This window comes from Ricinus communis, chromosome 6, assembly GCF_019578655.1.
Source record: "Ricinus communis isolate WT05 ecotype wild-type chromosome 6, ASM1957865v1, whole genome shotgun sequence".
NCBI classification, from domain to species: Eukaryota; Viridiplantae; Streptophyta; class Magnoliopsida; order Malpighiales; family Euphorbiaceae; genus Ricinus; species Ricinus communis.
The window spans coordinates 19,912,638-19,937,670 of NC_063261.1; the positions used below are offsets into that span (position 1 = coordinate 19,912,638).

At 34.4% G+C, this 25,033-nt stretch overlaps 3 protein-coding genes, 1 non-coding gene and 1 pseudogene across 25 annotated transcripts; 3 read left to right on the forward strand and 2 right to left on the reverse strand.

Moving 5' to 3' along the window:
- The first annotated feature begins 4,209 nt into the window (after window positions 1–4,209).
- LOC8280990 (3-oxo-Delta(4,5)-steroid 5-beta-reductase) lies at window positions 4,210–5,920 on the forward strand. Its single transcript, XM_002518611.4, has 2 exons — window positions 4,210–4,410; window positions 4,617–5,920. The coding sequence occupies exons 1-2, from the start codon at window positions 4,372–4,374 to the stop codon at window positions 5,751–5,753; spliced, it is 1,176 nt and encodes a 391-aa protein (XP_002518657.1). The 5' UTR covers window positions 4,210–4,371; the 3' UTR covers window positions 5,754–5,920.
- Window positions 5,921–6,093: 173 nt separating this feature from the next.
- On the forward strand, window positions 6,094–7,366 carry LOC112534792 (annotated as a pseudogene).
- Window positions 7,367–7,732: 366 nt separating this feature from the next.
- Window positions 7,733–9,230, reverse strand: LOC8288098 (zinc finger SWIM domain-containing protein 7). Of its 4 annotated transcripts, XM_002518613.4 has the most exons (6): window positions 9,045–9,224; window positions 8,851–8,963; window positions 8,730–8,751; window positions 8,549–8,654; window positions 8,090–8,197; window positions 7,733–8,001 (listed from the first exon to the last, which is right to left on the reverse strand). In XM_002518613.4, exons 2-6 carry the CDS (start codon window positions 8,909–8,911, stop codon window positions 7,900–7,902), a joined length of 399 nt encoding a protein of 132 aa, XP_002518659.1. In that variant the 5' UTR covers window positions 8,912–8,963; window positions 9,045–9,224; the 3' UTR covers window positions 7,733–7,899. The 4 variants fall into 4 exon arrangements, with proteins under 4 accessions (XP_002518659.1, XP_048231521.1, XP_015574365.1 ...); XM_048375564.1 differs by having other exon boundaries at window positions 8,851–9,228; XM_015718879.3 differs by lacking the exon at window positions 8,730–8,751 and having other exon boundaries at window positions 9,045–9,227.
- Window positions 9,033–9,135, reverse strand: LOC112534794. The gene has a single exon (XR_003079044.1). It is a non-coding gene; the product is annotated as a U6 spliceosomal RNA (small nuclear RNA).
- Window positions 9,231–13,409: 4,179 nt separating the features above from the next.
- LOC8288099 (DNA repair protein REV1) lies at window positions 13,410–24,621 on the forward strand. Of its 19 annotated transcripts, none has more exons than XM_015718914.3 (28): window positions 13,414–13,926; window positions 14,017–14,149; window positions 14,266–14,381; window positions 14,470–14,546; window positions 14,868–15,313; window positions 15,495–15,638; window positions 15,788–15,920; window positions 16,013–16,101; window positions 16,185–16,235; window positions 16,320–16,523; window positions 18,332–18,451; window positions 18,713–18,805; window positions 18,932–18,991; window positions 19,092–19,178; window positions 19,372–19,455; window positions 19,541–19,613; window positions 20,129–20,194; window positions 20,396–20,497; window positions 20,842–20,865; window positions 20,953–21,129; window positions 21,198–21,271; window positions 21,469–22,067; window positions 22,188–22,294; window positions 22,742–22,915; window positions 23,177–23,671; window positions 23,745–23,792; window positions 23,925–24,086; window positions 24,181–24,621. In XM_015718914.3, exons 1-25 carry the CDS (start codon window positions 13,634–13,636, stop codon window positions 23,227–23,229), a joined length of 3,579 nt encoding a protein of 1,192 aa, XP_015574400.2. In that variant the 5' UTR covers window positions 13,414–13,633; the 3' UTR covers window positions 23,230–23,671; window positions 23,745–23,792; window positions 23,925–24,086; window positions 24,181–24,621. The 19 variants fall into 19 exon arrangements, with proteins under 19 accessions (XP_048231554.1, XP_015574400.2, XP_015574399.2 ...); XM_015718913.3 differs by having other exon boundaries at window positions 23,925–24,072; XM_048375591.1 differs by having other exon boundaries at window positions 23,177–23,285; window positions 23,442–23,671; window positions 23,925–24,621.
- The last annotated feature ends 412 nt before the right edge of the window (window positions 24,622–25,033 follow it).

Sequence of the window (25,033 nt, forward strand, 5' to 3'; positions counted from 1 at the left end):
TATAGATTCTTCCTTTGTGCTTTAAAAACCCTAATCATATGAAAAAAAGGAATAGCACTAGCATCCAAACTTAAGGACTGGATTAATAATTGGGCCTTTGAATCAGAACTATAACTAGCAGACACATCTGTGAACCAAGAAGGAATCACTGAAGAAAGAGCCATGAAGGATCCAGTAGCTTCAGCTGAATCATGATCTCTTCTGGATAAAGCATCTGCCACCTTATTATCAACCCCTTTCTTATATGCAATACTATAAGATAATCCCAGAAGCTTAGTGATACCTTTCTGTTGCACATAAGAATGGAGTCTTTGTTGCAAGAGGTATTTGAGGCTATCATGATCTATTTTAATGACAAAATGGGAGTGCTCCAAGTAATGTCTCCACTTTGTAACTGCAGTAATAACAGCCAACAACTCCTTTTCATAAACTGAAAGACCTTGATTTTTGGAGCATAAGGGCTTACTCAGAAATGCTAAAGGTTTTCCATCCTGTATCAACACAGCACCAATACCCAAATGAGAAGCATCAGTTTCTAACACAAAGAACTTACTAAAATCAGGTAATGCCAAGACAGGTGCACAAGTCATAGCCTTCTTTAACTTCTGAAATGCTTCGTCTGCATGAATATTCCAGTGAAAAAAATCCTTTTTCAGCAACTCCGTTAGAGGTCTACTGATAAGTCCATAATTCTGGACAAATTTTCTATAATAACAGTAAGCCCCAAAAATCCTCTTAAAGCTTTTAAGGACAAAGGTCTTGGCCAAGATACCATAGCTTCAATTTTTTGGGGATCAGTTATAACGCCCTCCTGCGTGATAATATGCCCCAAATAATCTACCTGAGTAGCTCCAAAAGTACACTTAGATCGTTTAGCAAAAAGTTGATTGGTTCGCAAAACTTGTAAGACAGTTCTGAGATGCTGCATATGACTGAACCAATCTTTGCTATAGACCAATATATCATCAAAGAAAACTAACACAAATATTCTGAGAAATGGAGCAAAAACATCATTCATAAGAGCCTAAAATGTGGCTGGAGCATTAGTGAGTCCAAAAGGCATCACTTTAAACTCATAATGGCCATAGTGCGTTTTAAATGCTGTCTTATATATGTCATCCTGATTCATCAAAATCTGAAAATAACCAGCCCTAAAATCTAGCTTAGAAAAGAATTTGACATCATGAAGCTCATCAAGAAGTTCATCAATAATTGGAATTGGAAACTTATCTTTAACAGTCATGGAATTAAGCTGCCTATAATCCACGCAAAATCTCCAATTCCCATCTTTTTTTTTTCACTAGCAATACCGGTGAAGCAAATGGACTATTGCTAGGTATAATAATGTGAGATTGAAGCATTTCAGCAACAAGCTTCTCAATCTCATTCTTCTGAATGAAAGAATATTTGTAAGGTCTCAAATTCACAGGTTAGGCATCGGCTTTCAGAGGAATGGAATGATTATGTAATCTAGAAGGAGGTAAAGTTGTAGGCTCCTGAAAGACATTATTAAATTCCAGCAATAATGGCTCCAATTCAATAGGGACAACAGATACAAGAGATGTTGGAGTGGCTGTAATTGTAAATAAATGGGCTACTGCACTTATGATTTTCTTATGAACAGTTTTAGAAAGAGATTTACCTGATAACATCTTCAAGGAACCCTCAGGTGTAATACCTTGAAGCAACAATGGTTTACCATGTTGATGAATGGTAACTTGTTCTTGCAAAAGTCAAAATATACATGATTAAATGATCTCATCCAATCTGCTCCCAAAACTAAATCATACTCATCAATGTTCAAGAGCCTGAAATTAAAAGAAAATGACAAATTATTCATTTTCCATTCAAAGTTCAAACACTTTTGATTGCTGATAAGCTTATTGCCTCCACCAGTAGATACACAGAAGGGGGTAGCCTGAACCAAATTGCAATTCAACTTTTCCACCACTCTGTTATGCAAGAAACTATGAGTGCTACCACTGTTTAACAAATTCAAAACATGTTGATTCTCCACCAACCCTTTTACTACCACAGTATTAGGAGATTTATGAGCTCCTAAAGCATGATAAGATACGTTGATGAACTCATCATCTTCCTCAGGAATGATATGATCTTGTGGCAAAGTGTCATCTTGATGTTCATCAGTGGCATTTTGGATGTCATCTTCCTCATCCACATTCATCATTAATAACTGTTTTAGTTTACATTTATGACCTGGAAAAATTTATCCCCACATTTATAACAGGCACCATTACTTTTCCTAGGTGGAAAAGTAATTGGAACAGAGGCTGTGTAGTATTTTGTTTGAGGTTAAATTTGTCAGGCATAATGGAATTAGGTAAATTTGGTTGAAAAGATGGTGTTGGAATTTTTATAGAAATGAATGGTTTCTTGAAGAAATTGTTATTATTATAGGTTTGGGTATTTGAGAAGGAAGATTTAAGGTGAGGTCTAGATTTCCAAAAGGTTGCTTCCAGTGATTTTTCTTGGTGCAAGGATATCTCGTAGGTTTCAGTCAAGGAGGAAGGTTTGAGCATTTCAAGGGTTGGTTTCAGGGCTTCATTTAGTCCACTGATATAGCTAGGGATAAAATAATCTCTATCAGATAGTCCAGGCATAGTTCTTAATAGCAAGGAGCGAAGGTGCTCAAATTTTTCTTGGTATTCCAAAACAGATCCAGTCTATTGCAGCTAATTGAATTCCTGCACAATTGCAGAAATCATTTTTTCTCCAAATCTGACACACACGTCCTCCAAAAATCCTTCCCAACGTGTATATCTATTAGCAACAATCCAACCTTGATACCAAACATCTGGTATGTCAGTAAAGAACAAAGAAGATAGTTCTATCTTTTGTTCTTCAGGTACACGATAAACCTGAAAATATTTTTCACATCGTCTAATCCAACCCCTCACATTTGTTCCATCAAAATTAGGCATCTCTAATTGGATATTCTGAGTACTAAAATCTAGATGATCTTTAGCATAAGGATTAGGTGATATACCATTACTCTTGTGCACAAATTCAGTTTGATGCATCGATTTACCCTATGGATTACTAGATCCAGGTAGGTTATGATTATTCACAGGTATTTTTACATTTTAAGCATGATTTAATGGAGGAAAATTGGACTGTTGATGATTATGAAGATTAAATTCAGACTGTGGTATATAATCTTTACCTTTAGACTGAAGGTGCAACAAGGACGTCAGTTTCTCCATCAATCGAGTTTTCATAGCCTCCAAATCATCGTGTGAGACAATATTATCCAGATTCACCTCATTTTCTTGGATTATCACCATAGGAGCTGAGTTTTTTTTATTTCGTGGATTTTTCTTAACCAATGAAGCAATTGTTTCACCACCCGAATCAGCCATACTGATACCACTTGTTATGATTTTAGGTGTTAAATCACAACAGATCTTCAATGGTGAAGAACAATCAATTAGCGGAAGAAATAGAAAAATACAGAGAGTTGAAGAACAGAAGAACGAGTAACAATTACCAAAATAGAAGAAGAAGAAGAAGAAGAAGAAGATAGGTAGAAGAATAGAGAGAAATTAGAGAGAAAATAGTTTGTAACGAGCAAGCTAATTTGTATTATAAATCTTTTTAATAATCCATACTGATCCTTTTACAGATTTATATATTTTTTTCATTTACTTTCATCACACAAGAATTACATCCAAAACAGTTATAACAGAATTGACAGCTAATAAAACTAATTTGCAACAAACTTGATAGCTCAGCAGAGCAGTTACAAATCCAAACTTCTTCTTGCCTCATAAACTTTGAGCTACTCTTGAGGAGGCATGACATCAGCTTTTAAATTTCTCTCAATTAAATTGGGGTGGGTTAGGAAGTGGAGGAAATTTGTGACAGTGATGCTGCAAATAAACCAGGCATTTATTTATGAAATAAAATTTTCTAAGAGAAAAAACAAAGTATTTAATGGCCTCAAGATTAGATATATAGGCCCACCTTATAAAAATATCATCGCGTGCGAGAACTAATATGACCATTAACAGTATCCTCTCTTTCCTCAGTGATTGTAGCTAGCTGTAACAATCACAAAGAGAGAGGTGCCTCTTTTGGGAATTAGATCCATTACAGAGGATATTCACTACTTGTGGGAGACTTAAAGCTTGTAAATTCTCATTTGTAGAGGGTGGCTGATTGGATCAGTAAAGCTCCAATTTCTTCCTTACTCTCCTGGATACTTCTTAAATCCATCGGCTGATCTTTTGTAAACCCTCCTAAGTTAATGAATTAATTTCATTATTGGTAAGAAAAGAAAAAACAGTATCCTCTCTTCACTCTGGTCTTTCTTTTCGCATCAATTTTATCTCTGTTCTGCAAATCAATTCAATGAGCTGGTGGTGGGCAGGAGCCATTGGAGCAGCAAAGGCAAGTTAAAACACTCAAAACCTCATGCTTTCAATTTCTACAAGATTTAGTCTGTAATCTTGTATTTGCTATCAGGATTTCATAAAAAGAATGAGAATCCATCTTTTCAATTTGTTCAGAAACTTCTGTCGCCAATCCTGTTTTGTTTTGCCATAAAGATTCTAACTTCGTGTTCTTTTCTTTAATCTCATTTGATCACGACATAGAAAAGAGTTGAAGATGATGATCCACAACCCAAGTACCAGAGCGTGGCACTCATTATTGGAGTCACCGGCATCGTCGGCAACAGTTTGGCTGAGATCTTGCCTCTTGCAGACACCCCAGGTGGGCCATGGAAGGTTTATGGGGTTGCCCGCCGTCCGCGGCCAATTTGGCAGGCTGATCATCTCATTGAATACATACAATGTGATGTCTCAAATGAAGAGCAAACCCTTGAAAAGCTTTCTACTTTAAAAGATACAACGCATATCTTTTTTGTAGCTTGGGCTAGTGAACCAACAGAAGCTGAAAATTGCATAGTGAATGGAACGATGTTGCGAAATGTTCTGAGAGCAGTAATCCCAAATGCAGAAAATTTGCAACATGTTTGTTTGCAAACAGGAAGGAAGCACTATGTGGGTTCTTTTGAGTCTATTTGGAAGATTCCTTCTCATGAATCTCCATTTCATGAGGATCTTCCAAGGCTTAATGACATCAACTTCTATTATACACTTGAAGATGTTCTATTTGATGAAACTCAAAAGAAAGAAGGATTGACATGGTCAATACATAGGCCTGGAGTGATTTTTGGGTTCTCACCTTGTAGTTTGATAAATATGGTGGGAACTTTATGCGTTTATGCAGCTATATGTAAGCATCAAGGGCTACCATTAACCTTTCCAGGCAATCGAGATGCATGGGATGGATACTGGGATGCATCTGATGCAGATCTGATCGCAGAGCATCAGATATGGGCAGCAGTGGATCCTTATGCAAAGAATGAAGCTTTCAATTGCAGTAATGGGGATGTGTTCAAGTGGAAGCATTTATGGAAGGAATTGGCTGAGCAATTTGAGATTGAGAATTATGGGTTTGAGGAAGAGAATGACAAGAGACCAAGCCTAGTTGAGATGATGAAAAACAAGGGACCGGTGTGGGATGAGATTGTGAAAGAGAAAGAGTTGTTGCCTACTAGATTGGAGGAAGTCGCAGCATTCTGGCTTGTTGATTTGCTTTTACAAGGGGCTTCACTCTTGGACTCCATGAACAAGAGCAAAGAACATGGATTTCTGGGTTTCAGAAACTCAAATAAATCTTTTGCTTCTTGGATTGACAAATTAAAAGCTCAAAGAATTGTTCCTTGATGTATAAGATAGTGGATTGGAGTTTCTTGATTGTGTCGAGCTTCTTGTTCTGTTTGTGCTTGATTTGTTCTTTTCAATGATAAAAATGGAACTTCAGTTTCTTGAAACAAAAACTGATTAGTGATTTCTCGTGTAATGAATGCTATGCGTTGTTATCGTTGTTACAAGTGCAGTGGATTTATGAGATTGTTATTGTTGGTTTCATGGAAGTTCAACACCCACTGTGAATTCTGATTAAGAATACAGTTAAAAGATATTCTGAAACATAAACAGATCAGGTAAAGTCTCGGACATTCATGTTAGAAAAGAAAAAGGTTAAAAATTATAGAGGTTATTTCTCATGTACCAAATACTCTTTCTTTTTAATTTTCAAAATATCCAATGTGATGTCTTTTTAATTTTTGTTGCTTGGGCTAGTAAACTTGCAGAAGCAGAGAACTGCACTAATGATGCCATGCTAAGAAATGTCCTCAAAGCAGAAATCCCTGATGCAGCATACTTACTTGCAGACAGGATGTAAGCATTGTTAAATATGGTAGACTCAAGATTAAGCACCATGATCCTCCACATGATGAGCATCTTCCAAGGGCTAAAGCAATTAACTTCAATTATACACTTGAGAATGCATTGTTTGATGAGGTGCATAAGGAGGGCTTGACATGGTCAGCTCAAAGACCGAGAACGATTGATACTCGGACTTGATGACTGCTGTGGGAAGTTTTATGTGTTTATGCAGCAATATCTAAATATAAGAGGCTTCCCTCAATCTTTTCAAGCAATCAAGTTGCGTTGTAAGGATATGGGAATGCATCAGATGCAGATTTTGATTACTGAGCAACAGACATGGACAGCAGTGGATCCAAATACAAAGAACAAGGTGTTCAATATTAGGATGCGTTCAAGTGGAAGCATGTAAAAGCTGTTGACAGAGGTTTGAGATTGAGAATTATGGGCTTTAAGAGGGTGCCAAGAGATTAAGCTTAGTTGATATGATGAAAAACATGGGGCCAGTGTGGGTTGAGAAGGACTTGGTGCCTACTGAAGTTGCGGAAGCAGCAGCATGGTGGCTAATTGATCTGTGTCTCCAAGGCACTGGTAACTTGGATACCATGCAAGGGCGAAAAACCATGAAATACATCTTTCGTTTCATGGATCAGTAAACTGAAACCTCAAAGAATTAGTCCTTGATGCGATGGCTGTCAGGGTTTCATACTTTTGACATAATTTCCTCCATAGACACAATCCTAACCTGGACTTGGTTATCTAATGCAAAATGACTAGAGAGAATTGAACCTCAAGATAGTACTGGTGTTTATGGTCCAGCAGAAATACACCCTGAAGAAAACTATTTCATAACTAAGGTTAAATGATTTAACAACTGATAATCCGTTTGAGCCTCTTTTAATGTTACTACTCTATTTCTATTGATAAAAAAAATTGATAAATTTAAGAATATAGGGTAGATAAAAGACTGATCTGGTTAGGTTCTTTTACTCGTAAGGACTAATGAGCTTTTGATTTCTATTTTGATTTCAATTTTTTTTATTCATCATTCATCAGTTTCTTATGATGAAAATAAGAAAATGGATGTTATTTAAGGCTAATAAATAGAAAGGAAACCTAGGAATACAATAATACTAGTCTTATATTTTTTATTTTAACGGCACTTTAGTTGTTATAAAATAGAAAATCGTTAAAAATAAAACTAATTTGAGCATCTAAAAATAAAAAAAGAGAACTAAAATAATTAATGAAAGAAGGTGGAGAATTCTGAAATATGATGCACATATTCAGAGATGGCTTATGGGAAAATTCTTGGGACAATTAATTTGAATAGTGGGTGAATCAGCAATAATACAAACTTGCAGAATTTGGCTGAGTTTTACATGGAGAATTTAAAACGAAAGTTACAGTTGGGAAATTCATTAAGAAGTTAGAGATCCAAATCCTACTAGAGAAACATTATCAAGCAACCAAAATCCTTTGAATTTTAGGCTATATATAGAACCAGAAGAACTGAATATTGCAAAAGTGTAGCATTTCACTAGTAAACAACAAGAATGAAATAGGATTTCAGCTATGACAAATGTAACTTACACTAGTCTTCATCTTCAATGTCAAAGTTCATCTTCCATCTCTGCACATGTTAGAGTTTCACAAGTAATAGTGCTAGCTCCTCATCAGACACTGCAACATCGACACATGTCCCCAACACAGATGCAAGCCTTGCAGCTAATTGATGCTTACACTAGGAGAGAAAAAAAGGTGTGGAAAATCCTTAGAAGAAGAGGCATCAAAAAACTAACTCTAATGCATTAGCAAGAATACAATCTTACACAGAGTTGTTCTCCTCTGTTGACAGTGTCATAAAAAAATGAGTAACAGGCACAATAATGTTCAGGGAAACAGAAGTAATCCTCCTTCCTCCTTGATTCTCCCACCACCTAACAACGCCACATAAACAAGAAATTAATTAGTGAATCTGCTCTTAAATCTTTACGAATGCCATATTTTTGCAACTACACTTTTATTTACCAAATCTACTGGCAGTTTGGTTGATCCTAACCCTAAAAACTATTAGGTCCGGCTAAATATAAACAGAACTTTTCAATAATTCCTCTTTAATACTACAGCAACACTAAAACAGCCAAATTCTCCATATCTATTATCCATTTTAAGCTGAATTGAAATCTGGAATTCATACCATATTAGTTCACAGTGCAGCCAAAAGTTACAAACTGTAAACATCCATTCTAAGGTAAAATAAAATACAGGTAAAAAGACTAGAAATGAACCTGAAAGATACAACGTCCACTGGGTTCACCAGATATCCTCTTAACACCTCTTTGGTCGACTATCCTAGTGGCTCTCTCAAAGTTTTTACCAAACAAGAAATGCAAGCTAACAATTAACAGTAACAACAATAATATCAAAATCAAATTACCCAACAACAAAACCAATTAAAGATACACTCACATTGACAGCTGATCATCAGTCACTGCCACCAAGAGGTAATTGTTAACAGATTTAATAACAACTCAACCGAAAATAGCAAAAGATTGAGACTTTTTAGAGAGACAGAGTAAAAAGAAAGAACCTGAACGAGTTAACTCGACACTTTTCCATACAGTATCTGCAACCAAATTACTTATGGGCATTCTTTCTTGAATTGAAACCCAATAATCCGCACAAGTCTTAGAGTTTCATCAACTGTGAAAATCAACAACTTTACACAGGTAAATTAAAATTTAAAAAAAAAAATCAAATTTTCAGGAACAAAAAAATTTGGACCATTTCTCGATTTGTGCGTGTCATCCTTGCGCAGGGGCCATGCTAATCTTCTCTGTATCGTTCCAATTTTATCGGATGTCCCCGAAGGGACAACGGTGTCTGTTTGCCCTAATTCATATAAAGACTTCTAAAGACCGACAAATAACCGATGTGGATTAACTGGCTTTTTTTGGTCTAACTTTAAACGTCATGTCGTTTTTGCATGGTTTTCCATTCGGATTCTCCCAGTTTGGGCTTTTGCTTTACTTGAGACCAATGGTATAATTAACAAGAAACTGATAGCAAAATATTCTTTTTTAATTATTTTAAGGTGATTTGATAACATCAGTGTTTCTATTAAAAAAAAAAAAAACTCTTAAATAGAAAAGTTCTAAAAATAATTCCAAACTTTCACATGGCTGCCTGAATTTCTATGCCATGCAGAAAGCCACCTCACAGGTATGACCAAATTAATTTTTAGAGCAACTCCTTGACAAGTCAGTACATATGGCGATTATATTGCTAAACAAAGTGAGGGTGTATATATATATAATGAAAAGTTGGGAGAAAAAAAGAGAGCTCAAAATTTGTTTTATCAGGCTGGAGCTCACTGGACTATGCTTAGAGCCTGCTCCAGAAGCCATCGGGTGGGATAACAAGATGTTGCCCATTGATGCTTTCACCAAAGCTGCTATTGAACCATTAGGACCATCTACCATATCCTAAAACAGGCTACTGAACTTGGAAGATAAAGAAGCCAAGTTTTACTGGCTTTCTGCTTCTCAAATGTCTTAATATATTGCTATGTAATGCTAACAGCAAGCAAAATCCCCATTCTTGAACAAATTGCTCCCAGGAAATCTTCCAGCATTATCAATGCATTAATCCTCATACTCTGTGAACTTGTATCACAATTTTCTTGAATTATTGTTCCTGCAGGACCAATATAATGTTTGTTTATCAATGTGTGAACAATTACCGGTTTATTACTAAATAGTGCATCAAAATCAACAATCAACTCCACTGTCCACATAGGAAGAAAGAAGGCATTGTTTATGACCCAAAAAGTAATGGGTGCCTTGAGTCTAGGTCACACCATACAGTCATCTTGATAAAACCAGAATACATTGGACGTATGGCAAATAAACAGTTAGTGAAGGTGAAACTAGGCACAGGATGGAAACTTTGTTGATTTACGGAAACGAAAATAAACCCATAAATTGAAACCATCAATGAGATACAAGACCGGATTTTTCACAGATTAGTTGCTAAGCCTAAATCAACAAAAGAACATCTACGTTACAAACCTGGAGAAGAGATAATATGGATTTCTCACACTTTATATAAGAAGTATACACCATCAGTAAGGAGATTGGTGATTGTATTAGTCCAACAAAATAACATCTTTTTATTTAGACAACATAAAAAGGGACAAGTTTTAGTTGCAGACAGTTTACGCTAATGCACCAGTGCAGAATAATATTAGTGCATACACGAGAAGAATGTAGAATTGTGCTTGGTCCTATTGATAATTCTTCCAAATATGTGCAGGTGTGGCCATGTACGTTTTGTGCCAATTTGGGGAAGACATATAGAACCTAATGGAGTAATACGAAAACTTTTTTTGCTATTTTGATTTATGTTCTTCCATTTTCTACTAAACATAACATGTTCAGTGCTGCAGTTTGGATCACTCCTAAAAACCATACAAATGCCTCAAACAAAGAACAATAGTGATGAACTAACAAAGAAGAATCGTATTTGAGAAACAACCAAGTTTCAGAATTGGTGCTAAAATCTAGTGATTCAATAAATCAACAGCAGAATGAATAAAAAATATGGGACCAAGAGAAAAAGATCCATAGCAGGGTTCCATTTCCCCCTAACTTCCATCTGCCTCCACCTATCCATCAAGTTATCTACATCGATTCAAATTTTTCTTCTTCAATCCATTATGTGCAACATCAGATATGCAGAAAACCCAAATCTAATAAAGAAACACTATCAGTCAACCAAAATCTTGGATTATAGCATACAACTAGAACTCATAAGAATTATCATCTTCAAGGTCAAGAATCACCTTCCATGCACACATCTTAGAGATTCACACGTAATAGTGCTAGTTGCTCGTCAGAACACTAATATTGACACATGTTCTCAACACAGCAGCAAGCCTTGCAGCTAACTGATTAGGAGGGGAAAGGGTGTGTCAAAAAACTAAACTTAATGCATTAGCAAGAACACAGTCTTATACAAAGTTGTTCTTCTCGGTTGAAAATGTCATTAGAAAAAATGAGTAGCAGGTACAATAATTTTCATGGAAACAGATGTAACCCTCCTTCCTCCTTGATTCTCCCACCAAACTAATCACACTATATAAACAAGAAATCCATTCACTGAATTTGTTCTTCCAGATTTCAATTTTATGACCGCCATATCTTTTAACTACAGTTTCCATTCACTAGCATTTTTGGTTGATCCTAACCCTCAAACCTATAAGATTTGGCTAAATATCAACGCAATCATTTCTCTTTAATGCTGTAGCAAAATTCTCCACGTGTCAACATTTGCTAGCAGTTTGGTCGATCCTAATTCTAAAACCTATTGCGTTTTGGCTAAATATCAATAAAATTTATCTGTCGTACTAAAAATAAAAAAACAAAGGAGAAATAAAATCATTAATACTTATACAAAGAAAAATAAAATATAAAATATAAAAAAATCAATTAAATTTAAATAAAATATTGTACTAATTTATATTTCAATATTCTTTAAGGTACTATTTATTATAAAAATTGTGTTCTTTAATCATTAAGGATGCTCTCATGTATATTCATATAAATAGAGACTACACAAAAGAATATTAAATCAAATAAGTTCGGTTCAATTCGAACTAATTAAATTATTTTAAGTTGTATATTAGCTAGATATGTATGTACAAATTAATTAAATATTTCTAGATTTTATGCTAATAGCCCTTGTTATATATGCGTGTAGATGAGGCTAAATAAAAATTAAACAAACCCATTAAAAATGAATGGGTCCAATATGATGTCTAAATAGGATTTCTTTCGTAAATGCCATAAAACATAAAATAATAATAAAAGTACCTGCAAAAGGTTTTGACAACAAAATATATCAAGAAATGAAATTTTATTTATAAAGATATCCTAAAATAAAATTTTATTTATAAAAAAATACCTGATTTGGTTGGATATCCTATATGTTTAAGTATACTTTTAATAAATAATAAATTTTTTTGTAAAATGTTATTGCATTTTGTTTGATTTTATAAAATTAATAATAAATAAATAAATCTAAAAAGTATTTTTCTGATTTAAAGATCTAGAAATGTGTTTGAGAATATCACATCTAAAAAAATAAGATAAATTACTACAAAGTAAAAAAAAAAAAGTATATATTCAGTATAAATTGAAGAGAAAAAAGTATATATATTGTATATATTAAGTATACGATTAGGTATTTCAACATTTTTCAAATAAAATAAAACGCAAATTCAAAAAAGAATTATTTTTTAATTTATAATTAAATATAACATTAAAAATATAAGTTAAGATGTTATTTTCTAAAATTAGAATTTTTATCTAATTAGAAAACTAATTTATTAGTTAATATAATATTAATATATAATTAATTTATTATTTTTTAAGATAGAATTAATATCATTATGTGATTCGAAAACTACTTATTAGTTAATACAATATTATAATATAATTAATCTGTTATCTTTTAGAATTAGGATCAGTATTTAATTAAAAATATAACTTATTAATATTTATTTATTTATTTATTCATATTTAGTTTGTAGTTCTTTTTCTTATGGAAAACTCCTACCTAAGTTATTTTATTATATGCCTCACAAATATCAAAATGCGCTCATTTCTACTTGAATTGATTGAAAGCAATATGATTTCTCTCTAATGTGGATAGATTTATGATACGAACCAAACTAGCATAACTAATCTAATTCTAATAAGGAGTCCTAACGATGCAAATTCTACCAGATAATAAGAAATTTTGTTGTAGGACCAACAATTAGAGCCTCCTTTGTGTGTTTCTAATAATTTATTACTTTATAATTAAGTGTTGAATGAATAAGAAAAAATGGAATATTACACGGACTTAATCTCAGTAATTCTCTTAAGATTCTCTTACTATGAGCAGGATTTGAGTCAATTTATGAAGAAAACAAATTAAAAACACGGATAATAGAAAGAAAATTGTTAATTTTAAAATTTAATTATTTGTCATTTTTTGATAAATTTAGCCACTAAAAATATAATTATTTTTGTTAAAAAATACAATAAAATCGTATAAAACGATGTCCTTTATCGCGTGGCTGTGATGAGTATCTATAATTTTTTCAAACATCACAGTTTTGTTAAAAAGAAAAATAGAAAATTTAATGTCATAAACAATTAGTCCTTAAACTATTTGTTTTAACAAAAAAAAAAAAAAAAAACCGGGCAGAGAAGCTGACATGTCTGCTGAGGTACAGCGATATAATAACACAACGACGACACAGCAAACACAATAGTTCTAGCGACGATAAAAGACTAAGAAGTAACGTCGCTAAAATACAAATATAAATGAAAAGGTTAGTTTTGCCCCTTCATTTTAAAACAACGGAGCCGCAATCTTCCTTCTTTTGCACACTTTCTTCCCTCTCCTTCTCTCTCACGAAAATGAGTCACGATTCTTCTCGATCAGCTAATTCAGGCCAAAAATCAAAGAGAAGCCTCAACAATCTGAATTCTACAAATACAAGCAACAAGAAGAGCAAAAGTAGCAAACAGAAAACTCTAGGGATGGCTTGGGGCTCCAATTCTGTCTCCTCCTCTCGCTCCTCCTTTCGCAGCTCTCCTTTCTCCGATTTCAGCAGGTCCTCTGTCTGTCCTTTTCCTTTTTCAATTTAATGGAATTTTGAAATTCTGATTTATTTGAATTTGATGAATTTGTTTTTGGGGTGTAGTTATATGGTAGTAAAGAATAGGAAACTTCAGAACCAGTTCAATGCCGCGGCTTCGAATTCTTCTAATGGTGATGGTTTGATATTTAATGGAGTCTCAATCTTTGTTGATGGTTTTACAAGTCCTTCAAGCCAGGTTCAGTAGTAATTTACAATTACTTTTATTGTTAATTTTTTATTTCAATTTATTGCCATCGAGAGAGTGTTTTTTAAAAATGCTGCTTGACTGACATTTCTTAAGTATGTTCTTAGGAACTACGAGGCTACATGTTGAAGTACGGTGGGAGATTTGAGAATTACTTTTCTAGACACCGTGTTACACATATCATTTGCAGTAACCTTCCTGATAGCAAAATCAAGAACCTGAGGTTGGTACTAACGGCTTGTCAGTTCTTTTCTCTGAATTGATAGATTTGGCATTCTGTTTTGATTTCATTGCTGGTAATTCTAATGCAGGTCTTTCAGTGGTGGGCTGCCAGTTGTCAGACCTGCATGGATTTTGGATTCTGTTGCTGCTAACAAACTTTTGAGTTGTAAGTTCACGAGGTTTGTTGATTTTGGAATTCTAGTGAAAGAGGATGTAGTTATGTTGGATGAACAATAGAGAGCTTACTAAAATGTTAGTAGATGAAAGAAACTATGAATGAATGGTTATAGACTTGTAGTATACAAAAGGTTTCAAATTTGTGATGCATTGCTCCTCTGTTGTGGATTACTGGGAGGATGACTTATATCATTAAAGGATCTGTTTGGTTAACTTGGATTTTCGCTTTTTTCTATTTTAAAATACAGTATCAAAAAGCAAATTCACTAAGCTAAATAATGAGGCCTAATTTATTCTATCTTGGTTCTAGGGGTTCCTTACCAACTTGAGCAGCTTGCCAATAACCAGCCAAAGTTGTCAGCATTCTTTTGCATGAAAAACAAAGCAGCTTCTGAGGATGATTTGAACATTGAGGCTTTTCAAGTAATGTTGGACCCGTCTTTGAAGGGTGGCACATCGCAGGATACTAACTTACCTGAAGTGAATGATCCTGTGAAATATGGAAAGCCAATAGATGGACAGTTTGATTACCCTGATTGTGAGATTGAGGAAACAAGTAGCAGGAGTTCAAAATCTTCAGAGCTGAGGATTGAAGAACCAAGTAACACAGAAGGTGAAAACAACGTATATCATGAACTTCAGTCTAGTCCCCGTGATCACAGCATTGAAAGCACACCAACTCCAGCAATTGCTAGGCCTTCTAATCCACGTCATTCAACTCTTGAGGATCCCAATTTTGTGGAGAACTACTTTAAGGTACTTACTGATAAACTTTATGCCCTAACTTTGTAGTTCTATGTGCTAGCCACTTTTATTGGCTATTGATTGCTTTTATATTTTTCTGAACTTTTGATAATTTTTCCTAGTCCCAAGGTTACTGTTTGGTCTAATGGTGGTACTGGTTTTGGGTGTGCTGACTGACTTTTGGTTTCTGCAGAGTTCAAGGCTGCACTTTATAGGGACTTGGAGAAATCGGTACCGCAAGCGCTTTCCCCGTCTATCCAGTGATTTTAGGTGCAGAAGCTTGACTATTGATGCTTCTGATAATTCTCACAAGACGGTCATCATGCATGTTGACATGGTATTGTCATTGACATGATACAAGGTCTTCTGAATATTTTGTATGACAGTCTAGCTTTTTATTGAAAAGAGTTTTTCAATCAGAATTGTTGCATGAGGGTCATTTCCCTTATTTTTCTTAAGAATTAAGGACACTACTATGATGTGCAGGACTGCTTTTTTGTCTCTGTAGTCATCAGGAACCATCCTGAGTTACATGATAAGCCAGTAGCTGTATGCCATTCCGACAACCCAAAAGGAACTGCTGAAATTTCATCTGCAAATTATCCTGCTCGAGCATATGGTTGGTTCTTTTCTGACTAATCTTTGTCTTCAGAATTTAACCTTTTTGTAGTGTGTGCATATTATATTCAAGTACACTATTTTGTTCTCCAGGCATTAAGGCTGGAATTTTTGTTAGAGACGCTAAAGCTCTTTGTCCACAGCTTATCATTTTTCCATACAATTTTCAAGCTTACGAAGAGGTAGTTCATAATTTAAGCATTAAAGGGGCAAATGTGGATAATTCTCCTTTGGACTGTCCTATAAAATGTTGCCTAATCTGCAGGTAGCTGATCAGTTTTATAATGTCTTACACAAGCACTGCAACAAAGTACAGGTCTAGCCATGGAAACTCATTCTGTCAATTCATATATTGTTCTTAGCTGCACTCTTGTTGATATTTCTGCTGATTTGATCACAGGCAGTAAGCTGTGACGAAGCCTTTCTAGATATCACAGATTTTTCAGGAGGAGATCCTGAGGTTTTAGCATCAACAATAAGAAAAGAAATTTTTGAGACTACAGGCTGCACTGCAAGTGCTGGAATAGCTAGGAATATGCTCTTGTCTCGCCTTGCCACTAGAACTGCTAAACCTGATGGTCAATGCTATATCCGACCAGAAAAGGTATGCTTAGGGATTACTGCATTGGGGTACATTATTTTTGCTTCCTATGACTGAAATTTGCATTTACTAACATTTATGAATAATGAGCCTGTTTTCTTTGGGATTCAGTGTACATTATTTCATAGTGGCCACATAATTGGTCGATGAGATCTGACACGGGCACTTGTTTATCTATTCTTTTTGCTTTTAGTTCGCTATAGCTACAGTTGGGAGGTGTCTGTCTGTCTGATTTTCCTCCTTTCTATATTAAGGGTCATCTTTTGAATTTGTGGACCTAGGATGTGGATCTTGTTCAATTTCTCATCCTATGTAAACCTTCTTTTCTGGGTTTCATCTGGTCGCTTATGTCTCTTCCACTTACTACAATGCCGTCGTGTGGTCATTTTATTTGCAATCTTAGTTCTATTTTCATTTTGGCATAAAAGTGGAAGGAGGATAAATTGAAAGCAGTGAGAGTTTGTTTTAGATGAATATATAGGGAGGGAAGGAAAATGTCAAAGGGAGGTTTTTTTTTTTTTAATTTCATGCAATCTTATGAATGATACCCTTAATTCTGGGGGATTGGTACGGAGGAAATCCTATGTTTTTCATTGCTTTCCATTTTGTACAATGAATACATATATTTTGATAGAACATTGTTTGTTGTGACCTTGTTACACATTTTCACTGCAATATATTTTATTTAGGGTTAAATACTATTTAATCCCTATGGTTTGGCCTAATATATGAGCCAGTCCCCGCATTTTTTCTATTACATTAAAATCCCCTAGAATTTAATAAAACTAACTACAATCCCTTTCCGTGTTAGTCCAAGTCTAATTAAGATAATAAATTTAATATTCTTTTTCTTGCTCTAATATTTTGTTTTTAATACAATTTAATTCAAGCAATTTAAACATTTTAAAACTACTTATATTTACAATAATATTATTAAATTACTATATAATTTAATTTTAGTTATTAATATAAAACAAACATTTCTAGTTAAAAAATATCATTCTATTGTTATTTTTGAATATATTATAGTTAAACTATATAAAAAGTAAAAATTAAATTAAACAATCATGTCTTAATCTAGTGAAATAATCTAAACACCAAGTTAACAAATTCACTGTCAATGAAGAGATCATGTTAATCTTGTATGTTAAAAATGAAAATTTTTATCAACTATTCAAATGAGATTAATACGAGTAAAATTTTGTGAAAATAATAACTTGTAACTATTTATTTTATTTAAAAATTTAAAATTAAACTACATAGTAATTTAATATATTAAACAAAAAATAAATATTTAATACGTTTAAATTTTCTTAAAATTAGATTAATACTAAAAGAAATAAAAGATATAAACAAGTAAAATTTATTATTTTAATTAGACACTAAAATTAACTTGTGCTAAAAATAAGATTTTACTCTAATTTGATAATAAAATTTATTTTGGACGAATTTGATACTTGATAATAAATTCAAGGATCAAATTGTAATATTAAATTACCAGTTTAGTCATTTGGCTAACACGAAAGGGGATAGTAGTTAGTTTTATTAGAACTCAAGGGGATTTTAATATAATAGAAAAAATACAGGGACCGAATCATATATTAGACCAAATCACGGAGGGTAAATAGTATTTAATCCTTTTATTTAAGTACTTATAATCCATCTTAAAATTCTGACCGAGTGAGATGTAAAGGTAACTTAGACAATCTGCACATTTAATTGTATCTAAAACTGTAAATATAACACCTATGTGAATATTAATGAAATCATATATATTCTGTTTTATTTTACTAAATAAAGTACTATCTTAGGTGGATGAGTATTTGAATGAGCTTTCGATTAAGACACTTCCGGGAATAGGGCATGTTTTAGAGGAGAAGCTGAAGAAGAAAAATGTTCGAACTTGTGGACAGTTGCGCCTGATTTCTAAGGTCAGAATAAGTAAAAGCGTGATTTTCTTCTTTTATGTGAGGAATGTCTTAGGGATATATCTGTTGATACTTTTGCAATGTCTGCTCTTATTTGATCACTTTTGCATTCATGTCCGAACTAGAAAGAGCTTGTGGGATTTGCTATTTGCTTCACAAATTGAATTTTCTAACTTATAGAGAATGATTTTGCACATTAAAAGTGAATAACCATAAGGAGATCCTCTAGTGTTTTGACTCAATATATTTTCATGGAATTATTAGGATTCTCTTCATAAGGATTTTGGCAAGAAAACTGGAGAAATGCTTTGGAACTATAGCAGAGGAATAGATAACCGGCTGGTTGGAGTGATTCAGGTTTGGCATAGAAGATGGCTAAGACTGACTGCATATTTTTGTTGTCATTATTCCGTTTTGAATATGCTTCTCTTGTGCTGTACATTCACCATTCTCTGAGCATTTCTGATAGATGATGATATACAGGAAAGCAAGTCTATAGGTGCTGAAGTAAATTGGGGTGTGAGGTTCAGGAATTTGCAAGATGTTAGTACTCCTGTGAATATAGAAGCTTGTTTTTGCTGTTTATTGTTGCTTATTATATTTCAAAACTGAATGGCTTAAGAACTGATAACTGATTACTCAGAGTCAGCATTTCCTATTAAACCTTTGCAAGGAGGTTTCACTACGCTTGCAGGGATGTGGAGTGCATGGTCGGACCTTTACCCTTAAGGTATTGCCTCATCCCCCCAACTGATCTTTTTGTGATTATTTTATATTTGCATAAGTAAGTTGAATTGACAACGTCTCTTTTGGTACATCTCCTCCTTGATTTTCTCAGCAGTTTTGCTTCTTTTAGGGCAGTTCCTTTTTTTTTTTTGGGATTAGCTAATTATGGTGTGTGGATTTGATTTATATTTATCTAGATAAAGAAGAGAAGAAAAGATGCTGGGGAGCCTACAAAGTATATGGGTTGCGGAGACTGTGAGAACCTGAGCCACTCAATGACGGTAACTATGAGCCATGCTACATCTTTTTGCTACACAAGCATTTTTCAGTTAGAGTCCGTTATATAGGATGTTAATGACATGATAGGTTCCGGTTGCTACTGATGACGTGGATGTCCTTCAAAGAATTGCGAAGCAGCTCTTTGGGTCTTTCAACTTAGGTAAGCCAGAAAATGAAAAGATTTAATGACTGCAGGAAGGATTAGCTTCTCAATCATTCCCCTAGATTCTTTCCCTTCTTATTATTTATTTATTTATTTTATTCTTTTTAAAACTGTAAGGGAATAGGTTCTTAATATTGAGGATAAGCTTTTAGTCTATTCTTTAGTAAAGGAATTAAGCTTAGCTGTGGAACTCTCTTCCCTCCCTACCTGTGGAACTCCTTTAGATATTACCAAGAATTCCCACATCTGAAAATTCTCCTAGTTCTCCCTAGTTAGTCTTTGGAAATAGGAATTCCATAAATAAATGGGTCGAGAGCTGATTTTGATCATTTTGGGCCTCATACTTAATTAGCATGATTACTTCTCTTCTTTGATTGTTTTAGTGGTTCAATGTCTCTTTCCTTTTGGAGTGCATTTAATGTTTAGATTTTTTTTTCCAGTTCTTTTTGTGTACTTTCTAAATAAGTTTTCCAAGGTTGAACTAATGCTAACCTTCTTGATTATTCACATAGATGTGAAGGAGATTCGTGGTGTTGGATTGCAAGTATCCAAGCTCGAAAATGCTGACATTTCTAGAGGTACCTACTATATAGTTTTGAAAGTACTTTACTCCAGCAGTATTTATTTTAGATTGCCATTTACACAATGTAAAATGCTTGCCTTACTTATTTTGCCTATAGGTGCTTACATGTGAAGGAAATTATTCTTTCTACTTTTGCCCTCTGTCATGGTTATGACTTATGATACTCAAATTGAATGTTAATTTTCTTGGTTTCAAGGGCTTGAAAGAAATTCTTTAAGGTCATGGCTCACCTCTGCCTCAACAATGACAGAAGAACGGCATAGTATCAACAGCATATCCACTAGAAGAGCTGATTCAGGTAAGTTACTTAGATTCTTGCCTGGTGATTTCTATATACTGAACAAGCTTGTTTTTAGAAGTTCCAAAATTTTATAATTATTTCTAAAAATGATATTCATGTAAGTATAAAGAAGTGGAGTTTGGGATAGGAAAGCTAAAAACTTTGTTAAGTACTTCCTACTTGTGGGGTGACGGTTTGTGACATGCTTGCTGAAACTTTAAAGCAGCACTTCTCTCTATATAATCATGCAAAAAGGGGCCCATGCTATGATAAACTTTATGTAGTGTTTATTTTTCTTGATCTGTTGATTTCATTGAAATGAATTTGAATTGCACTGCTTCTGTTTTTGGCTTTATTTTCAGATCCTGGGTTACAAAGCACCTCAGGTAACTTATTTCCTCACCAGACTGGAGGTTCTGCTGAAATGAACAATAATTTTTCTAACGGTGAAGCTTCTTTCAATCATGTTCCAGCTCCACCGCGCCTTTTTGATCTTGATATGGGTGTTATTGAGAGTCTTCCACCAGAACTTGTTTCAGAACTAAATGATATTTATGGAGGGAAGTTAGTAGATTTCATTGCTCAAAATAAAGGCAAAAGCGAAAATGGCAGGGGTTCTTCATCCATTCCTTCTCATGGACAAGAAGAAGGTAACTACCCTTACCATATAGCTGACGCAATAATATTCTACTAAGGTCTCATGGAATTTCCTGCTTAGGTGCGAAAGGTTATGATGAGGGACCTCTTGCATCCAACTTTATTCCCCCAAAAACGATATTGGTGGAAAACAAGGTATTATCTTTCCTTATCTGTCTGTTCTGCATTGGCCTTTTAATTGGTATTTTTCTTCTCTAGTTTGATCTACCACTTAAAAGATCATTTATTTCCTTTGTCTATATACAGAAGACTATTTGATTGTTTCAATTTTCAAGCGTTATTCATCTCTACTTTTGGCTCGCATCACAATAAACTTTTGCACATCTTGCCAGGAACAGCAGCATACGGCTGAGGAAATACTGTTAGCAGCACCTAGTTCTGGTTTTAGTTCTAATGATGGGTCCACTCATACACTGGGCCTTGGAAACACTGATTTAATGCCTTCATCTCTAAGTCAGGTTGATACCTCAGTGTTACAACAATTGCCTGACGAATTGAAAGCTGACATTCTTGGACTGCTGCCTGCACACAGGAGACTAGAGTTAACTTCAAATTCATCCATGGTTCCTCTTACAAAAAATCCTCAAGAATTATTAGGGATCACTGAGAATCAAACTATGCCTGTTGCCTCTGTTCTGAATAATGATCTATGGATAGGAAATCCCCCACGGTGGGTTGACAAGTTCAAAGTTAGCAATTGCTTGATTCTAAACAGTTTAGCTGAGATGTATGACAAATTGGGTTCAGCTGACAATTTATCTTCTGTTCTGCAAAGTACAATTTCTGAATCTATAAATCATCCAATTGAAAATGATGATAGTTGGGATGATGAAGCTGCTTATTGTTTCTGTGAACTTCTCAAGCAGTATATTAACCTAAAGATAGAATTTGATATCGAAGAGATTTACGTTTGTTTCCGTCTCCTTAGAAGGTATGTACCAATACCTTATTTAGACTCTCCCTTTTGCGCGCACACACATGTGCCTACCTGGACGCATAAAACTTTTTCTCTGTTTTTTTTTCTTGGAATTTTCTTATTTAAATTTTGCAGGTTTGTTTCAATGAATAACTTAATTAAAGCTTCATTGCTGCCTCAGGTTTACAAAAATTTCAAAATTCTTCTTGCAAGTGTACAATATTGTCATTCCATACCTTCAGGTCAGCATATCCATTTTCCTATTAACTTCAAAATTCCCAAATGGGTGCTATCTAGCATTTGTGGAGTGCTCATTGTGGCTGTGTTATAGTATGGACATTGTGAATAAAGATATTGTATGATTGCCAGCATCTGAAATTTATGTTCTGATGTAATATTATATCTTTTGGCTGTGTTAGTAGACAGGCAAAGTTTCATGCTTAGGAAAATTGGGTGTGTAACAACAGCCTTCACCTATCTGTCAATTGAAAACCAACCTTAGTCCTTATATCTTCAATCTCATTATTTAGATTACAAAAGGAGGTCCCACTTTTACTCACACTCTTTTGCCAATTCTGGCACCCGAGCCTTCTTATTGCCTTTATGTTATATGCACTGGTCTGGTCTTTTCTGACTTCTTAGACATGGCTACATGTCTAACTTGTTTCCCTGTAAACTCAAATCTTCAGTCATCTGTTGGAGAACATTATGGAGGAAGCTTGCTTATTTAGTGCTTCTGTTGATGATTGCCTTGCACATTGACATTTCCTGCCAAGTTCCACTCACTATTCATGGGAAGAGTTATCATCAAGTGATTACTTTAGCTGTCTCAGTTGGGCTTTGCAATGATTGCCAGTCAAAAGGTGAGACTAGACTGTAGCTTGGACAATATCTGCTATTTTTCTCAGGATGCATTGAAGACATTATGGCTTATTGCCTGGAGACTCGAGTAATAAAAGTATCTTGTGTTATACGAGGGATCACATTGTTAGGTGTGATAATGAGGATATTCACTTCTTGGAGTCAAAGTTTAGCCGCATTTAATGTTTTCTCTATTTTCCTTTCTATCAAGTTTTATTCTTAACCATTTCTATGAAATAAATTAGCTTATTTTCTTCCTTAAGTTCCAGACTGGAATGAACTTCTTGATCCTCGTCATGTTTCAGAATGGAGATGAAGCTCAGTGCTTCAGGTTGACGTGGCCCGTAAATGATCTTTTAGGTGATTTCCTCGGTGAGTCATTTTCCAACTCTAGGATATTACCGATATATGAGTTAGCAATGTCTTTACATGCATGCGTGCAAATATAACCAAATGCATATGAAGAATTCCATGGGTCTTGTAATGTACTCGCTTTCATCTCTCTATCTCTGTTTTACTGAATTGCAGTTACATGGAACTTGAAGAAACACATTGCAGCTAAACCTCTTGGAAAGAGATACTGGTGTCTCTTTCCTAGATCCACACTTCATATAGAAAGCTCTAGCTTTGTTAAATAAACATGATGATTAATTATGTGCTAGAGTTTTAAAATTATATATTTATGCAAGTATGGCCAGGAATGACATGGGTGTTAAGATGCCTTGCAGATCTCAGATAAGCATCGCAGTTCCCTCCGGGTAATTATTTATGACGTATTGCATCCTTGCTTGTTTGTTGCAATACTCACTGTAATTCATCACTGTGGTGCAGTTTGAGTTGGTTCAATGGGCAATACCTCGGAAAGGTCTCACTTGGAAGGTAGGCTTTTGTCTTCCTGGTGGAATCCCTGCACATATAATTGTGTGGAGAAGTTTCAGACTTTGCACATTATGGTTCTTTCGAGATGATTAAGCAAACTGGTGACTCTTGATTTTTGGTTTTTGGAAGCAGCTCCAGTAGGTGACTTAATAAATACATGTGTTGGAAGGATCAACATAAGTTTCTCAGCTGATTTACATGCATCACCAATGCTGCCACCTTGGCAATTTGGTGCACGGTTTTTAATTTTTTTATGTAGCTAATCACAGTACACCTCTTAGTAAGTTGTTTATGGTAAATGAAACAAATCCTGATCTTCTTAATACTAATACGTCCTTTTGCTAATGTAGTCATTAACCTTGTGCATTGATTATTATTATTCAATCAGGAAGCTACAGATCGTTCGGAGCATATAGGCCGATTTTCCTTTGATTCGTGAGGTCTACATCTACATCGCCTCCATCAACAGAATTTAATAAAAAGAAGGGTCCGGTCTATTATAATGTAATACCGGAGTTTCAGCAACAGGTATAAAGTAGATTAGAGAATAAGAATAAGATGGAATTTAGCTGAATTTGAACTTTTCAAGTTTTTTTTCTTTCTTATTACTTTTAGCTGTAAAGTGGTGCTTGACTTTGTCAATTGCCATGTCCATTCTCTGGCATGATTTTCGCTTGTATAAGGAGAAGATTTATGGTCTGAACTTAAATTGTATTGAGTTGCTTTGTTGCAATTTGGACCATGGACTCAAGAGAGTCAGCTGCAGTTGGCAACAACACTGAATTGTATAAGAAACATTTCCCACCATTAAACTGCAACTCTTGAATTATATTCCATGGACTGCCCTAGGTTCTCAAATGAATATATGTGCCATATGTTTTTAACAAATTTGCCCTTGTAATTACTTGGTAATTTCTAATGGGAAATAGGCTATCAAGGGTTGATACCTGATATCCAACTATTACCAGGCAAAACCTCTATTATCTGAAATAGGCAAAATTCAATCTTAGAATATCAAGAACATAGCATAACATGTAAAGTAAGCAAGGATGCCTATGGTACTTTCTAACTGCAAGGAAAATAAAGATTGCTGAATGGTCTTTTGGGTAAGCTTAATTGCTTCAAGAGTCAGAGCAGTTTGATATTGCTTTTTTGCCACTCGTTTTTATTTTATTTTTCTAAATTCTTTGGTTGAATCCCTATATTTTTATTTTTTTATTAAATATTTTTAATTAGATCAT

What these genes read in the sequence shown, in the direction of transcription:
- LOC8288099 (XM_048375590.1), top strand. Translation starts at nt 13,634, where the DNA reads ATGAAAAGGTTAGTTTTGCCCCTTCATTTTAAAACAACGGAGCCGCAA. An exon ending in TTACAAGTCCTTCAAGCCAG is followed by an intron (nt 14,150 to 14,265) that starts GTTCAGTAGTAA and finishes GTATGTTCTTAG; the next exon opens with GAACTACGAGGCTACATGTT. An exon ending in TTCTCATGGACAAGAAGAAG is followed by an intron (nt 21,130 to 21,197) that starts GTAACTACCCTT and finishes TTTCCTGCTTAG; the next exon opens with GTGCGAAAGGTTATGATGAG.
- LOC8280990 (XM_002518611.4), top strand. Translation starts at nt 4,372, where the DNA reads ATGAGCTGGTGGTGGGCAGGAGCCATTGGAGCAGCAAAG. An exon ending in GAGCCATTGGAGCAGCAAAG is followed by an intron (nt 4,411 to 4,616) that starts GCAAGTTAAAAC and finishes ATCACGACATAG; the next exon opens with AAAAGAGTTGAAGATGATGA.
- LOC8288098 (XM_048375564.1), bottom strand. Translation starts at nt 8,911, where the DNA reads ATGCCCATAAGTAATTTGGTTGCAGATACTGTATGGAAAAGTGTCGAG. An exon ending in ACTGATGATCAGCTGTCAAT is followed by an intron (nt 8,655 to 8,729) that starts GTGAGTGTATCT and finishes GTTAATTGTTAG; the next exon opens with CTTGCATTTCTTGTTTGGTA. An exon ending in GTGGACGTTGTATCTTTCAG is followed by an intron (nt 8,198 to 8,548) that starts GTTCATTTCTAG and finishes TGGCGTTGTTAG; the next exon opens with GTGGTGGGAGAATCAAGGAG.